The sequence below is a fragment of the Drosophila novamexicana genome, unplaced genomic scaffold (genome assembly GCF_003285875.2).
Source record: "Drosophila novamexicana strain 15010-1031.04,08,12 unplaced genomic scaffold, DnovRS2.1 tig00000387-arrow-pilon, whole genome shotgun sequence".
In the NCBI taxonomy this organism is placed as follows: Eukaryota; Metazoa; Arthropoda; class Insecta; order Diptera; family Drosophilidae; genus Drosophila; species Drosophila novamexicana.
The window spans coordinates 5,874,200-5,891,338 of record NW_020824800.1 but is presented as its reverse complement, the minus strand read 5'-3'; the positions used below and the strand labels follow the sequence as shown (position 1 = coordinate 5,891,338).

Genomic DNA, 17,139 nt, shown 5'->3' with positions numbered 1-17,139 from the left:
TAATGATGATGATGATCGAGCTGCCCGACTATCTGCCGCAGCAGGGGTTGCAAATGAGAGCAAGAGCGGCAGAACGAGAGAGCGAGAGAGAGAGAGAGAGCGTATCTACCCTGCAGCTATATGGATAGCAGAGCGCTCTCTTCTGCTGCTTGAATCTGTGTCAGTTCTATAAGCAGCATCATCAACGTCAGCAACATCATTATCATCATCAACATCATCATCATTACGAACTTCTGATTCGAATTGCGAGTCGAGTTTGAGCTCCTGCTGCTGCTGCCTCTGCTGCTGCTTGTTGTTGTCTGCCTGGCCACAAAAGGATAGCAAACACACACACTCACTCACACACACACACACACACACTCACACACACACTCGCATACACACACACATACAGTCACACATATATAGCGCGCTTATTTACCAACACAGTTTTCCTATCAGAATGCAGCAGCTGCTGCTATGTATCTCACAGATACACGACAAACGTGGGCCGCATCTATGGCAACAGAGCCGCAGCAGCTGAGGGGAGGAGCCAGCGCAGGATAATAGGGCGTGCACATCTTCGCATTCATTATGCACACCCACACAAACACACACACACACACACACACACACACACACACACACACGCAGGCAGACAGAGAGCCACAGATACACAGCTGCAGATACACAAACCGAGAGATACAGATACAGTTGGCTGCTGTGCGCCTGCTGTCCCGCTCGCACACACACTCACACACACCTTGCTTGTTGCGGTTTTCTCGCCCAACCCCAACGTAAGCAGCCCCCCCCCCCCTTCTCACCACCAACCCCGTCCCCTCTACAGCTACATTTTGCAGTCAGACAGCGCCAAGTTTCTGGCTTGTGGCTGCCCCCAACCCCATTTAGCGTGTGTCTGTGTGTGTTTGTGTGTGTGGGGGTTGATTTTACTTGCTGCCACCTGCGTCTGTTCCTGTTCCAAAGCGTGCGCAATAAGCGCACATTAGCCTAATGGCTGTGTGTGTGTGTGTGTGTATTGGCCACAAAGAAAAAACCCACGGCAATAATTGAAAGCGACTGCGTTGCCTTTTGGCCCGCGGGGGCATTTTCTGTTGCGCTTTTTGCTTGCCTTTTTTTCAGCTAACAAAAATGCGCTGTGTGTGGGTGTGTGTATTTATGTGTGTGTGGGTGGGTGTGTGTGTACGTGTGTGCGGTTGGGCTGTGCATACAGAAGGTTGATTTTTTCGGTTGTGGGCTGTTTTGTTTGCAACTTAATTTTGTATCTGTCGTCAAAGTTTATGCCACACACACAGACTGTTACGTGTTGTGTGTGTGTGTGTGTGTGTGTGTGTGAGGGTGTGTGGTTTACATGCAAGGCAATTCGTTAGGCAGTTGCAAACAATTAACACGTACTTAAAGATATGCGGCTATTTAAAGCTGTGAATGGTTTATTGAGCAAGCATTTTTTGATATAAAAACTTGAAAAATTTAATTTAAATATAGAGAGAATGAGATACTCCCTGCCCATGGATATATATATATATATATATATAGGCAATGTCGCCTTGATTAACTTCGGAATTTACAATCCGATTCAAATGAAATTCTCAGGGCTTGAATATGGCCAACTTAAGTGTGTTTATAGCAAAGCTCAAAGCTCTATCTTTAGATTCGAGCATTTTGTTTGATTTTTCAGATAATGGAGCTAGATATTAATCGATATTATAAAAATGGAAGCAGAGCGTCAGCGAGTGGACTTTATGCATGTACTCTGTATTGGATTAGTCCAGTCATCTACATCTAAAATTCAAGTATCTAGCTGTTATAGGTTCTGAGATCCTTGCGTTCATACATACGGACGGACGGACGGACAGACAGACGGACATGGCTAGATCGACTTAGCTATTGATGCTGATCAAGAATATATATACTTTATGGGGTCGGAGAAGCTTCCTTCTGCCTGTTATATAAATTTGGATTTTGCACAAATACAATATACCCTTATACCCATTTTTAATGGGTTCAGGGTATAAAAAACAAATGTAGCCGAAAGGTCTCAACAGTCGGATCTATATCTAAGCTTAGTTTGGATAGATTCCAAGGAAAATTAAAAATAAATGCATATATATCTATCTATCTATATATAGAAGCCGTTCCATATTCATATGCTCAGCTTCTCACACTTTCCTTTCCAGCTACTTATCTATTATTCTATTCATCAAAAATTTATTGCCTTGGGCCAAAAATCAGTGTAGTGCAATTTGCCCCCCGCCCCGTCCATGGTATTGCACATGTAAAACAAATTTCCATTGACTTTTGAGGCGTGCTTACACATGAATTATGTGCCTCCATGCATCCGAATGGAAAGCCATTGACTTGTACGGCAAACCAAAGCGAAATGCAAATACGATCCGGATACAATAAGCCCGGCAATCCTGTCTATCTATCGAGGGTAGCAGACAGAGACAGTGTGCGTTAAATTATGTGACAAGGGCGCAACGTTGTTGATTATGTTGTTTTAATTTAACGCTATTAGAGGCAACGGAGCCCTTTTTATTTACACACCTCACAGCGAGGCTCAGCAGCAGGAGCAGGAGGACGACCCTTGCAACCCTTGATAATGACATAACCGAGTTGGACGTGCGCCTAATTGACTGCTGCTGTTTGACAAACGCAAATAGATACAGTTACAGATACAGATACAGATACAGCTACAGCTACAGCTACAGCTACAGCTATAGATACAGATACAAATGCAGCTACAGCCACAGCCACAGCTATAGATACAGATACAGATACAGATACAGCCAATTGTAGCTGACAGCTTTTGTTGTATTCATATTTTATCACATTCCTGCAGCCATTGTTGTTGAGTGGGCCTTGTTTTTTAAGGCTCATGCAAATAAATAACAAGTACAATTAAATTTTGAACCTTTGCGCCCTTTCGAGCTGAATTCTAAATGTATTTGCTTGTGGGAAATTATCATAGCGAGATTTAAGTATTTGCCAAAGGGTTTTGTATTTTTGGAATTTCATAAATGCGCAATTTGTGCAGAGTATTTTCTGTAAAATTAATAATTTATCATAAATTTATCAGCAATTGCAAATAAAATACATACTTTTATGCGGGCTCAGGCAACAACAACAACAACAAGTAAAGATGTCGAAAATACCAGAACAATTATCAGCGCCAGTTAATGGCAATAAAAAACAAAAACAAAAAAAAAGAAAGAAAAGGCAAAGGCATCACAAAAGTGCTTTAGGAAATCAGCAAAAGGCATCAGGGCTTTAACTTTGGCCATTAGGCGCCCCCATAAAGCACGGAAAGCTATTAAAATACGCGATAGTGCCTCGCAGGAAACAAATAAAATATATATATATATATATATATATATCGTATATATATATCCAGAGAACTAATGATGTGTCGATATATGGAGTGCATATAGAGGTCAGCCTAGCTATTAATTAGCTGCACATAATTTTTATTGGCACAGGCCAAGCTTTTACATTAAAGTAAAGCTCATATCAAGGAAGGACTCTTCAACTCGAGTGACCGACTAGCAGTTACCCTAGTTACCCTAGGCTCAATGACGAGCTGCGTTCCTTCAGAAATTTCTTATATTTTTCGATTTTTAAGCTTAGCCCGAGAAATATAAGAGCTAGCTACTCCAAACTTGGTATGCACCTTATCCTATACTCTATAACAGCTAAACATGTTTGACTTTTTGGATACCCTTTCCCAGAGCCAAGTTATATTGAAAACTTCTTTCATTTTCTTATTTTTAGAGATAACTCGAGAATTATAAGAGCTAGCTGCAGCAAACTAGGTATGAAGCTTCTCGTAGAGAACCTCAGAGCTTAGCATGTTTCACTTTTTGAATACCCTTTCCCAGAGCCAAGTTATACAGTACGCACTAACTTCAGAATTATAACAGCTAGCTACATAAAACTAAAACGAGAACTCTAAGAGAGTACACCAAACTTGGTATGCAGCTTCTCGTAGAGACTCTAATAGCTAAGCATGCCACACTTTTCGTATACCCTTTCCCAGCGCTTAGTTATATTGTAAACTCCAGCTAATAAACGTTTGGTCAATTTGGTTGGACAGCTGCTACTTAGAAATCGCCTGCAGATCTATTCAATTGTCTAACATAGCTGCTGTTTTATTTTCCCTATATTATGCCCTCTCTCTCTCTCTCTCTCTCTCTCTCTCTCTCTCTCTCTCTCTCTCTCTCTCTCTCTCTCTCTCGCCTCGCTCAATATTTTCCTTACGCGCCAAATCCATTTCCAACTGTGCGCGATTCTATGTATGTCCTTAGGCGTGCTTGCCCACTTGCCCCGAACTGCCTGGGCCAGAACTTGAACTGTTATGGCTCTGTCGCCTGTTCTCTCGACTTGGTTCGATTCGATTCTTTTTGGTACGGAGCTGTCGTCTATAATTAACTCAGCTGGATGGCTGATCTTTGACTTTAACTGTCTGCACAAGGACAATGGATCTTAAGCAGCTTTTGTGAGTGATTTCAACAAGTACTCGCACTCGCATGAGTATGCGCATGAGTATTCAGATTCGTATTCGTGTTTGTGTGTGCTTTTGTGCCCTATACCCATTGAAAATGCCCAAAGAGGGGCGTATTGGTTTTGTGTAGATGTCTGTGGTGGGCAAAAGAAAGTATTTGCCATAAAGTATATATATTATAGTTCATATATTTTCCTCGTAAACACGCCTCACGAACTTATCGCTTGCTTTGATAACACCTTCCATTTCCATGGTATCGATAAATATCGATTTAATGAAATGCTTTTTTGCGCATAGCTCGAGGATTATAAGAGTTATTAACGCCAGAATCGGTATGTGGGCTTAGCTTTGCCGTGCACAGCTTAAGAATATTTCATTTTTTTGATATCTTCCCAAATTTGGCCCGGAATTAATTTATCGCTGCTTTTAGGGCATCTGCTAGTCGTGCACTCCCGACTAGAGCACTATTAGTTGTTGTTTTTTCTTTTTCTTTTTGCTGATTTGTTTGTGTGCTGCCCCCTTTTTGTTTAAAAGTTTCGCGCTGCGGTGCTTGACGAAATCAAAAGTCGTCTCGTGCATTGTTCGCCGAGTGCCGTAGGCAATGTGTACTGTACAGTGTGCATATGTACCTATGTACTATATCTGCCACTGCTGATCTTGTAAGACCTTACGTTTTCAATTGTGTGTCTTATTGACATGGCAGGACTTCGACTACAGCTTCGACGGCTGCTGCTGCTATTGTTCAGGAAGCGGAAGTCTCGTCCCTTCTGCCACACAAATACCCAAAATGAAAAAAACAGAAAAAGAAACCCCAAGAACTCATCCAGTGAATGCCAAGTTCTCGAGTCAGTAGTAGTCTCTGGCACTCTATATAATTATGACGAGGTCAAATGCGTTCTGGCCCGGCCCGGCCTGGCCCGGCTGCACTCCGGGCAGATGATGTTCACGCTGTCTCTGTGCATTGCCAGGCTAGTGGGCGTGGCACGTAACTCAATACCAAAGCTGCACTCGATCACCAACTTCACCCCACCCCCCTCCCTCCACCGATCCGTAGGCACGCGCCCCTAACTAACCATCTAGGAACTGCAATTCGCACCGGAAGATGCGGCGCTGCAAGATCTGCACGGTTGTCTTCAGCTGCCCCGGCCTGAGGAGGGTTGGCCCGCAGCCAACCTCAGGCCTGGGCGCATATCCTGCAATAATTATAAAAAAAAAAATGTCACTCACTTGTCTAACCCTTGCCGGGGTATATGCGCGCGTACAGCGCCTTGGCACACATTATATCAATTTTTTTATTTTTATTTTGTATCTTTTTTCAAATTTGATTTTTTTTTAATTAACGTGAGAAAACCACATAAATAACATATATCATTTCTTCAACTATTTTTGTTTGTTCACAATTTCCTTTGCCTTGTTTCTTTTGCTGTGCATCTTCTTTTTTATCGCACACACACACTAACACACAGAGACACACACACACACACTCTGTGCACTTCTCGCCCAACACTCGAGAAATAATCACAATACTTTGCCTCTGACTGGCTTGTCGTCAATTGATCGCCGCAGCTCTAGCGACCTCTTGACTGAGCCGACGGCGCTTCGACACACACACACACACACACACACACACACACATTCGCACACACATGCACATGCACACACGCAATTGGAGGCGCAAAGATTTGTAGAGCGCGTTTCAAATGGTGACAAATATTTTTATTAATCGCGTAAAATGAGAAAAAAAACCCAAAAATATAAAAACAACTAATTCGTCGGCTGCCACCGACTGCGCCATGCTCTGTTCGTATGCCAAGCTCAAAAAATCGCTTTGAAAATAAAAATGTTTACATTTAGGCAACTTTTTTCGAATAAAAAGTTTCTTACAAATGGGGAATATTTTTTTTTTTTGCATGAAAATGTAAGTGAAATTCAGAAATTTTCTTATTTTTTGACGATTTAACAAAATTAAGTTAGCAATTTTTTTGAGTGTAGTTTCAGGAATTTGACAAATTAGATTAAGGAAAGATTCCGTCGAATTCTTTCATTTTTACAGCCTACCACAAAATCCATATACCCCCCCCGACTGACTTGCAGAGTGCACAAAAAACTCCAAAAACTGCAAAACTCCAAAAAAGAAGAACAACAAATAGTATTTGTATTCGGGGCCCCCCTCCCCCGGACACGCGATGCTATGCTATGACAAACGCTCGAAGCTGCGCTGCCGCCGCTCAGCGACGTCGACGTCAACGTTTCAGAATTGGGAGCAGCAGCAGCGACAACAACAACAACATTACGGATGGGCAGCACTTCGTCCATCGTCCATCGTCCATAGTCACGTCGCCTTAGCCTAAGCTCATAAAGCACAAGCTCTTTTGTTTTTCACTCTCTTCCTCGCTATCTCTTTCGTTCTGCCTGGCGACACCTCTGTATATCTCGCTCGCTCTTTGCATTGCCCTCTCTCTCTCTCTCGCTCTCGCTCTCTCGCTGGCGTTTATTCTGATCGCTTAACCATATAAAAGTGTACTCTGCACTCTGTGTTGTTGTTGTTGTTGTTGTTGTTGTTGTTGCTTTAACGGCGATTATTTACTATCTATTTTCTAATATGAAAATAAACACATTAACGATTAGGGGCCAAGAATGTGGACAGGATCGACTACGAGATGCCCTGTAGGTAACATAAGAATCAAAAGCTGTTGCCTCAGGCCTTAGCAGTTCTTTCAGGGATGCTTTTGTCAACAGACCTTAATATACCCTGTAAATATGGCATATATTATAAAGGAGCTGTTGCTTTCAGCAATAATCATGGCCTTGGAAGTAACTTAGCTAAGCTTTCATTGTCAGGACTTAACATACCCTGGTAATAGTTTCATTCGAGTGTTGATATTAAATATTTAGTCGAGTCATTTTAACAAAAAGACCGATTAGTCCACGTGGACTATAATACCCTGTAATCGTATGTGATTAAAAGGTATCTGATTGTAAGGTATCTGACACATTGTAAACAGTTTTATAATTGACAACAATAAAATACAAAGTTATTGCTTGAAAAGCGATTAATGTATCAGGCAGGGAAATACCCTTTAATAGAAGAGTGTGTAAATCTAGACCAAGTCTTAAAGCGAACTAGTTGAGTGGTTCCTCGATAATTGGAACTATTGAAAAGTTTTGATGACAGACAAAAACTGATCGGTTTTAATATCGAGACTAGACTAGAACTAAAATTTATGGAAAAACAACCATTGGCGAGTTTCTTTGCCGGACTAGATTAGAATTGGGCATCGTTAACATTTTATGAATGGGTATGTTATCTTTATAGCTTCCCATCATAAAAAGCTTAAATAAAAATTATATTCTTCGAATGATATAGTGCAGAATTTCTGTGGCAATACTCAAAGGTAGTGTGCCCAAGTAAGATAAATGATCTGAGCAGCTCGTCAGCTTGACATATTATATGCCCCATTATCAATGCGGTGCCATATCTGAACTAGTATCTGTCATGTAATGGGGCACTGTAAATATGCTGAGGGTCCCACACTCATAAACAATGGTCCACTGACAAGCGAGTGACAGTGGCGTCGATAAAGCAAAGCCCGTTCGTATACAATCGGCGAAGAGTGTAGCAGAAACGGGCACAGTATCGACTTTTCCAAGTAAGTCGGAATCAATGTAAACACACGACGCGATCTTGTCAAAGTGGTCACCACGCAATTATCTCACACTATATAAATATATATATACATACATATATTTGTGTGTGTGTGTGTGCACAGACCATATAGAGGTCGCATCTTGGGCTGCCTTGACGTAAACAAGTTGCGCAGTAGGTCGGCAGATAAAAAAACAAATAAACCCCCTGAAAGCTTCCCTGCTCAATAGCAGCAGAAAATTCAGCAGGCCTCTGACTGATCGACGAGCAGGAATGATTGAATGAGTGCGTGAGTGAGTGTTTGAGTGAGTGTGTGAATATTAAACCTTCAAGCGATCGAGTATGTTTAGATCTGAAAGCTTCCTTGCCAAGCAGTAGCAGATAATTAAACAGGCTTCTGACTGATCGACTATTATGAATGATTGAAAGAGAGTGTAATTGAATGAGTGTGAGAGTGAGTGAGTGTGTGAGTGAGTGTGTGAATATTATACCCTCAAGCGATCGAGTATGTTTACCCCTGAAAGTTTTGCTGCCAAACAGAAGCAGAAACTTCATCAGACTTCGTACGACAATTATGGATGATTGAAAGAGTGCCTGAGTGAGTGTGGGATTGAGTGTGTGTATGTGTAAATGAATGAGTGTCCGAGTGAATATGTGAATATTATAGCTTCAAGTGATCGAATATGTTTACCCCCGAAAGTTTCCTTTCCAAGCAGAATCAATAAAGTGAGCTGGCTTCTGACTGATTGATTGGCTTGAATGATTGAAAGAGTGTGTGAATGAGTGTGTAAGTGAGTGTGGGAGTGCGTGTGTGAGTGAATTTGTGAATATTATACCTGCAATCGATCGAGTATGTTTACACATGAAAGCTTTCTTGCCAAGCAGCAGCAGAAAGTTCAGCAGCCGTCAGACTGATCGATTGGCCTGACTGATTGAATGAGTGTGTGTCTGTGTGAGTGTGTGAGTCTCGGTGTGTGTTACCTTCGCGGCGATCGATTATGACCGATTTTAGAGGGTGCTTAACTTTATTGGCCATCATATAATCGTATATAACGCATACGACGGGCTCTGCTCGTCGCTATCTTTTCTTCTATCTAGACAACAGTTTCGTTTTTATCTGCAGCCAAATACACACACACACACACACACACACGCACACGCACACGCACACACAGGTGAAGCACTTTTGCTTTTGCTATGGGACAGTACCGTCTTTTGAGTGTCGAATCAAGCAAATAAACGTTCAAAGTATTCGGTAATAAATTGTCGAAATTGGAAGAATAATTCGGGCATTGTAAATTCATAAATATATCAGGTGCATGCGCCGACCTATGATATTCCCAGCACACGATGAAGCAACAATCCCATAAAACCGTCCACAGGCCCCTGGAACCTCTGTGTGTGCGTGTGTGTGTGTGCTTAACCCAGTTCCAGCAGAGACATTGTCCCAGTGAAAATATATATTATAAAAATATAATAATAATAATCATCAAGCGGCAAGTCGCTTCATAAATTTAAAAAAATAACCAACAACAAAAATGGAAAATAAATGGACAAGAAGCGGAGATCTAATCAGGTTTATGGAGCATCCAGGTGCTATAAAGCGAGCTGATAAAACGGGGTGCCACATGAAAAGCCAATCTTGATCCAAGGCTTATCTGGCGTTTATCTCACAAGGGTGCAGGGGTACAGGGGTGCCGGGGTACGTACTGCCAGTCAGATCCATTGTCTGCCGCGAATATACATACTCCAATAATCGCAGTCTATCTGGTTCTGGGCGTCTTCCATTATCTGCCCGCGTGTTGTAAATAAACTGAAGGCGACATTTTTATTTTGATGTATTTATGGCGAGTCGACAACATTGAATGGAGTCTTCACGCCCATTATCAGGCACAAAATAATATGTTTTATGATCCTATATATAGCCATTTCTTGCCTAATTGAATGATATGATAGCAGGTTTAGAAAATATTTTAATAGCTCTTAATACAATCGATTCACAGGTCATAAAAATACAAAATACAAAATAAAAAAAAAAAAACCGAACCCTGATATTGATCGCATTGATATGACGACGGATTTTGAAGGCGTCGCAATTGTTGTTATGGGTTATTCTTCAGCTAAACTTGGGTACTTTTGGGCCCACGTTTTTCGGGACCAAAGTCAAAGCAAATATTTGGGCACACTTTTTAATAAAGTTGACGAAGCATGCCAGAAATCAAGACTTTGCTCAACTAACATGTAAGATTAATATGGCGCCATACTAGGATATACCCTATATAGCTCAGCTACGAATTGATGTGAAGAAAATCAAGGCTATGCTTACTTTGAAAAAAAACTTTATCCATAAAGTTAAGTATGTCTGATCAGGCTTTAGATTTTTAGATCCTTCTCAGCTTTTTGAGAAGAATATGACTAGGTCAATCTCCATCTATGCGTCTTTCATCTTATATAGTCTCTAAGAGCGAAAAGATCGAGGCTTATGCAGAAGGACATGCTAGATGAAGCGCTTCATATACTTGCTTTCGTAAATCTGAGTTGATCTTTCTGATCTTAAGTTTCTTTTATCTTATATAGATAATTGATGTCTAAGATCGACGAAGAACGTGGTTAGGCTAGGTCAATCGCTCCATATATCTATTTTCGTAAGCCTGAGCCGCAAATGGAATACTAGAATTTCTGATCTTAAGTATCTTTTATCTCTTATGGAGTCCTAGATCGAAAGCTTAAGCAAAGGCACATGTAAATCGATCCATCTACAGGCTAAGCTAAGGCAAGAGTCTTTTATCTTAGATAGAGTCTAAGATCGACATAGATAGATTTAGCATATGGATATGCGATCATGTACCTGTTTTCCATAATAACTCCTCCAAACAGTTGACTCTATTCTTATATATTCCAATTGATTCACTTTGCTTCATTATCAAAAGCAGGTCAAGTAAATAATTAGCATTTGTTGATTAAATCATCTAGTAGAATCTAATGTAACAAGCCCGCAGCTGTACCTGAAAAAACCAAATTGGAACTCCCCAAAAAAAATATACAAATAGTTATCAAGTTTTGTTAATAAATTGAATATTGATTATAACTATTCGCGTGCTCTTATCAGCTGGTTGATTCATTTTGTTGAATAACAAAACTCGCCTGTCACAAATTGTGCCCGCAGATGAGCCAGAATCGACATTGTGCTTACCACAGGATCTATATATAAATACGGCATATGCCTGATTATTGATTATACTCTACACATATGCTATAAGCCCGCATCCCATGCGTTCCCAGAATGCCAATCGAATCGCACTGGGCCCGAAATCAGCTATAACCGAAGGCCGGAGTAGCAAAAGCAAAAGCAAAAAAACGAGAAAAAGAGAGAAAAATGCGTTAGAATGCGATTGAAAATTCTTCGAATCGCTTCAATAAATACAACAACAACAGCATCAAGCCGGGCCAAACGCTCTATATAAGCCAGATATAATATTTCTGTCCGGAAATCTCTCATATCCTACAATAAGTTCATGTGTTTATCAAATGACATCATGAAATGATAGTCGGCTTTTGAATTTTATTTTCCATTATGTTCTTCAGCCCTATCGTTAAGAGCTAATGCTATATGCATATACTATATACCCATTACATGTGCTTCAAAAGGGTAGATTGTTTGTCTGCCAAAGTATGTCCAGGCAGGAGGAAGCACTAAGGAAATTTAGGTAGAGATGCTTTCTTAAGCAGAACTCGAGAATTATAAAAGCTAGAGACCTAAAACTTGGAATATAGATTCTTATATGGTATATACAGATTACAAATATTACCCTTTTTGTGAGCTCTTCGCTTTGATAAATGCACAGTTTTTCATTCCTAAAAGATCGGACTCCAAACACCGAAGTTAATGCAGACTGCATTTAGCATAGTTTGGCAGGGCTAGGGTATCTGCTAGTCGAGCACTGCCAGCTAGAGCACTCGTATATGTTTGAAATTAAAACAAGCTTGTTTCGCAATTTGTCAGCGCAACTTATCGCACTGGCCAACATTTTCAATGTCAGTTGATTACAGACAATTGCCATCCGTTTACGGATCCAGAACAAAACAAAACAGAACAGAACAGAACAGACCCAAACTTAACTGAACCGAACCGAACAGAATTATCATTCGTTCTCATGCACAAGTATTGCTAAATGGCTCTCGGAAGTTTTGACTGATAAAGCCAGACTTGGCGACTTGGAGACTTGGCGACGGGATGCTTTGGGTGCCTCCGCTTAAAATAGAACCAAATGCTTTTGTCACAGCTTTCAGCATTAGCATGTGCGGCTGCCCAATTGTTATCTGGAAGCAACAACAAAGCCTACACTCACTTGGGACCTTAAGACAAAAAAAGAAAAACAAGTTCTGAAAAGCAAAAGAACCCAAAAACAATGAGCACGAAAACCCTCGACAACTTTGCCAGGCAAAGAACTACATAAAACAGATGTCTGAGATTCTACACAGCCAGCCTAGCCCAGATCGAAACTCAGTCCGCAAGTCCCTCCGGAATATGAACCTAATGAGACGTCTTAGGCAACGAAACTAAAATCAATCCACATCGCGGCTACACTCGAGACGTCATCCCAAGGGAGCGTCAAAAAGCGAAATATATATAACATTTGTAAACATTTGTAGATTATCCAAAATCAAAGTTCTAAAATTCGGAACAGGCTGATAAAAGTTGCTTAGCTAAAAGAATTTTAAACCCAACAAATTAAATTAAATGAGCTTATCCGAAAGAATGGAATCAAATATAACATTAGAGATGAAATTGGGAGAACACAACTAGGACATATCCAGAACCCAAGCTGCTCCTTTTTCTAGCTTCCTTCTAGACATACTTATATACAATCTATACTCCCTAAACCCACAACATTTATAGAAAATCTTTCTCAAAGAACTTTGTTGTTAGTTGTTCAATCTTTGAGAAATTTTCAGGGCACAAATGTGTGTATATGCCAAAGCGCAAGGCTCCAACTTTGAAGAATGCGTTTTTTCCTATTTCGGGGCAATGGGGAAGGATATAAGGAAGGAGAATATATAGCGAAGTCTTCTATACAAAAAGTGAAATGCTATTAATCTAAGTATATCCTATGTCCAGCTCTTATAATATTCCTTTTACCCTTTAGGCAGCTATAACTTGTTGAGAATTTCAAGCGTCAGGCAATGAATGTAAGCAAGGGGAGCATAGCGAGAGTCCGCAGAGTATATATACTTCTAACATATATTATGTTATTATTATTCTATGAATATATATATATATATTTTTTTTTTTAATTTTTATTTTAATTTTTATAATTATTTATAATTATAATATTTTATTTATTTTAATTAAATTTTTTTTAATATTTATTATAATTTTTTTTTTTTTTAATTTGTAATCAATTCTTATTATTATAAATTGTTCTGTTTAATTATAAGTTTTATTTTTGAGATTTTCATTATTTATATTGCAGTACGATTTGCATCGTGTTTCTTATAGTTGCCATAGTTTTTATGGGGTTTACCTTGACTAAGTTTTCTAGCAATCGCTTTGGATCGCATTATAATCTCCAGCAGGGACGTCATGAATGCTGAGCTCCCGCCTTATATCCACATGATGCACACACAGGCAAAGCTAATCAGAGTTCAAGAGTCCAGGCCATTGACATTGACACACACTCCACATGTGTGTGTGTGTGTGCGAGTGTGTGTGTGTGCACAATTAGAAATCACAACTTAAATCAGGAGCACAATGAACCGACTGAAGCGACACAATTTAAAATTTGCATATGTGGCACGCGTGGGGTAGGGGCGTGGGGGGAGGGGCGTGGCTGCGGGCTTGACTTTAAAATTGTGGCAAAAATTCCTGGCAATGTTTTGCGTTCCACTGGAGGCACACGCGGCCAAGATGCCAAAATATATATATGTATGTGTATATATATATATGTATATATCGGAAATAAAAGGCCGACGGCAAAAAGTGTTTGTTCGGCATAAAAAACAAACTTGAAGTTTAAGGCACACAGCGAAAAAAGCGCGACAAGAAGCGCGGCAACAACAACAACGCGACGACTCCGACTGTGTGGCACACACACCTGCCCATTGAAGCTCCTCAGACGCGACTGACGACGACGACGGCGACGGCGACGACGACGGCGACGGCAACGGCAACGACGGCGACGGCGACGGCAGCGGCAACGACGAAGCCGCCGACAGCGCGAGGCACAAGTCTACGAGTATTTCGTCTATGTGTATTTGTTGTTCTTGTTGTAGCAATAGTTTTTTTTGTGCTTTTCGAATTCAAAACTTTTTTAGTCAGCGGCGACTGCGACTGACTACGCGACGGCGACGGCAATTATGGCAGGCCAAGTCCTGATCCGAGGACCAAGCACCACGACCCAGGCACGTGTAGGTGTAGGCCGCAGTTCCACGTGCCTGCGTGTGTGCGTGTGTGTGCCAAAGGACACTAACGACCAGCACGAGGTCAGAGGGTAAGGGGCAAGGGACAGGGCTAAGGCACAAGGCTTAGTTCCTAAGCACAAAAAGCGCGACGTAATTCATGCAAATGAAGTCACGCAACGCGGAGACAGGGCAACGCGTCGTCACAGAGCGACGTTTGAGCTGCCCATCCAATCCGAAGTGGCCAGAAATGTGGCCAGAAATGTGGGCCAGAGCTGGGCTGCAGCCGGACAGAAGCCAGCCGACTGTTGCTCAAAGCGAAAACATTTCGAATTGATTCAAAATAACAAGTGGGAAGTGCAAGGCTAGAAGATACCCAGCAGCAACAACAGGCGTGCTAGCTAAGCTCTTTACACACACACACACACACACACACGCAGTCAGCAGCGAGAATGCTTCCTCTTTCCTTGAAGCCACACTACATATGAGGAAGGCAGGCCTGGTTAACTTCGGTGTTCACAGTCCGATCTTTATGAAATTTTCAGAGTTTAAACAGGGCATAAAAAACTGTGTGTATACCAAAGCGCAAGGCTCTAACTTTATAAATGATTCAATTTTCATTCTGGGGATAAAATGGGGCAGCCATCCGAGAAGTGAAATATTTTTATTTTCAATCTACTAGAAAAGAACCCACATACCAAATTTGGAGTAACTAGCTCTTATAATTCTCGAGTTATGCTTAAGAAACCATGTCCAAAATAACATATTTATCGTTATTATGAAAATGGGTAGAGATATAGAAGATATAGAAGTACCTTTAACGTTTTAGCTTAAGGCATGCGAGAGTATATGTATATATTTCAAATTTCGACTCTCGAGCTCTTGTAGTTCCCGAGTTCGAAGAGTTTACGCGGAAATAATGGCAGACAGACAGTTGGATATGGCTAGAACAATGGAGCTCGTCGTGCTCTTTACACTCTAGCCACAGGCTTGCATATTACATTTCTCTGATTTTAGGTGTCTCAGGTATTAAAAGACGCATTTCGGTCGAAGGTAGACACACAAGCTTGATAGAGACAGTGTTGAGAAACACCTAAAAACCGCTTCAGACACTCAAAAAAGGAAACATAAATTAAATCAAGAAAATGTTCTTGTTTTAAGAATAAAATATGCTTCTATGCACAAAAAGTACTCCAAAATATATACATATATTAAAACAAAATTGTTTTCTCTTTTTACTTATTTTGATTTTAATAAATTTCTAGTAAATCTTTTCGATAAACAATTCTCTTCCATTTTCTATAATAAAGCCAACAATTTATTTTTCAGTCCAGGCCCCGGTTAAATTTTGTACGACTCGCATTTGGCGCAGCGTATCTCAATCTGCTGCTCACATAACCTTGTTATCTGTGCCATCTATCTATAAGCCTGGGGCAGTTATTAAAGCCCATGCACATGCCCTCAACCCTCAACCCTCAGTCCACAGTCCACAGTCGAGGGCCCACTCGGGCGGCAACTAATGAACAGCCCTCGAGCAGGGCGGCCCGCTGGGCGCCCTCTGCTTTGCTTGGCCAGCCAATGGGCAGGCAAATGGTCAAATGCGGCCACCCCGTTGGGCAGGCCAGACAGACAGGGGCGGGGTGGGTGGAGGGGTAGGGGTAGCTGGGGGGGCTGCTTGGCTTTTAAGTGACTTTTGCGCGCTGCATTTGTCGCCTGCGCAGGCCGCGTGTCAGTCGTTTGTCATAAGTGAAGCCCTACGCCCCTTCAGCCCCCCCCCCCTCCCCCACCCGCTTGAAAGTGCTGGCAATCAATATGTGCATGTGCAGGGCAACATCCGCAACCGTTGCCATACCCTACTCCGCGCTGGACTATCACCTGCCCTGCTGCAGTCTGCGTTCCAATTTCAGCGCATTGCTCGCATTTTTTTCGTATTACGAGAAAACTCATAATAAAAGCAACTCGGGCGAGCGAGAAACATTTGTTTTGCCATGTCGTAAAATATGCAAAAGATTTTCCCAACAACAACAACAGTTGCAGTTTTTCGGCAGCTTTATGGAACGTATAATTGCTGTAAACGACTCGCTATCCAAATGTGTTGCGCCCTATTAATATTATAGTACACAAATTTTATTAGTGTTTATCTAAGTTTTCTGTGTAATACGGGGCGCCATACACGAGTGCTAGAAACTCGGCCACAAATCTAAATGAATACATATAGACATATATATAGTATGTATGTGTGTGTGTGTGTGTGTGCTAATTATAAATGCACTTGATCTTGCTTACGTATAGCCCACACACACACACACACACACACACACACACACACACACACACACACACACACACACACACAATTTGAAGGTGACCTATAAGGCGCACATCTAGTACACATCTAAATTTATCATTTGCGAAAGCAAATGAAGTCATTTCGCGAAGCTAATTATGAAAAGAAAAAAAAGAGAAGAAAACTAAGAAAAACAACTGAACATTTTTGTATTTATCTACGCAGAGAAAACGTGAAAATTGTGTTCATTTTTGCGAAAATATTCACTTAATATTATATCTTTAAATTTGTACAGAATTCGAATCGAAT

The 17,139-nt window shown here is 41.1% G+C and overlaps 1 protein-coding gene across 1 annotated transcript in view; it reads right to left on the bottom strand.

The window, feature by feature from the left end:
* The window catches only part of LOC115760120 (transcription factor hamlet), a 42,258-nt gene extending 28,343 nt beyond the window's left edge, over positions 1-13,915 (bottom strand). Inside the window, exon 1 of the mRNA XM_030701315.1 lies at positions 13,670-13,915. Within this exon, the coding sequence (XP_030557175.1) occupies positions 13,670-13,730 (61 nt within the window). The 5' untranslated portion in view covers positions 13,731-13,915. The remainder of the gene's footprint in view (positions 1-13,669) is intronic.
* Positions 13,916-17,139: the final 3,224 nt, after the last annotated feature.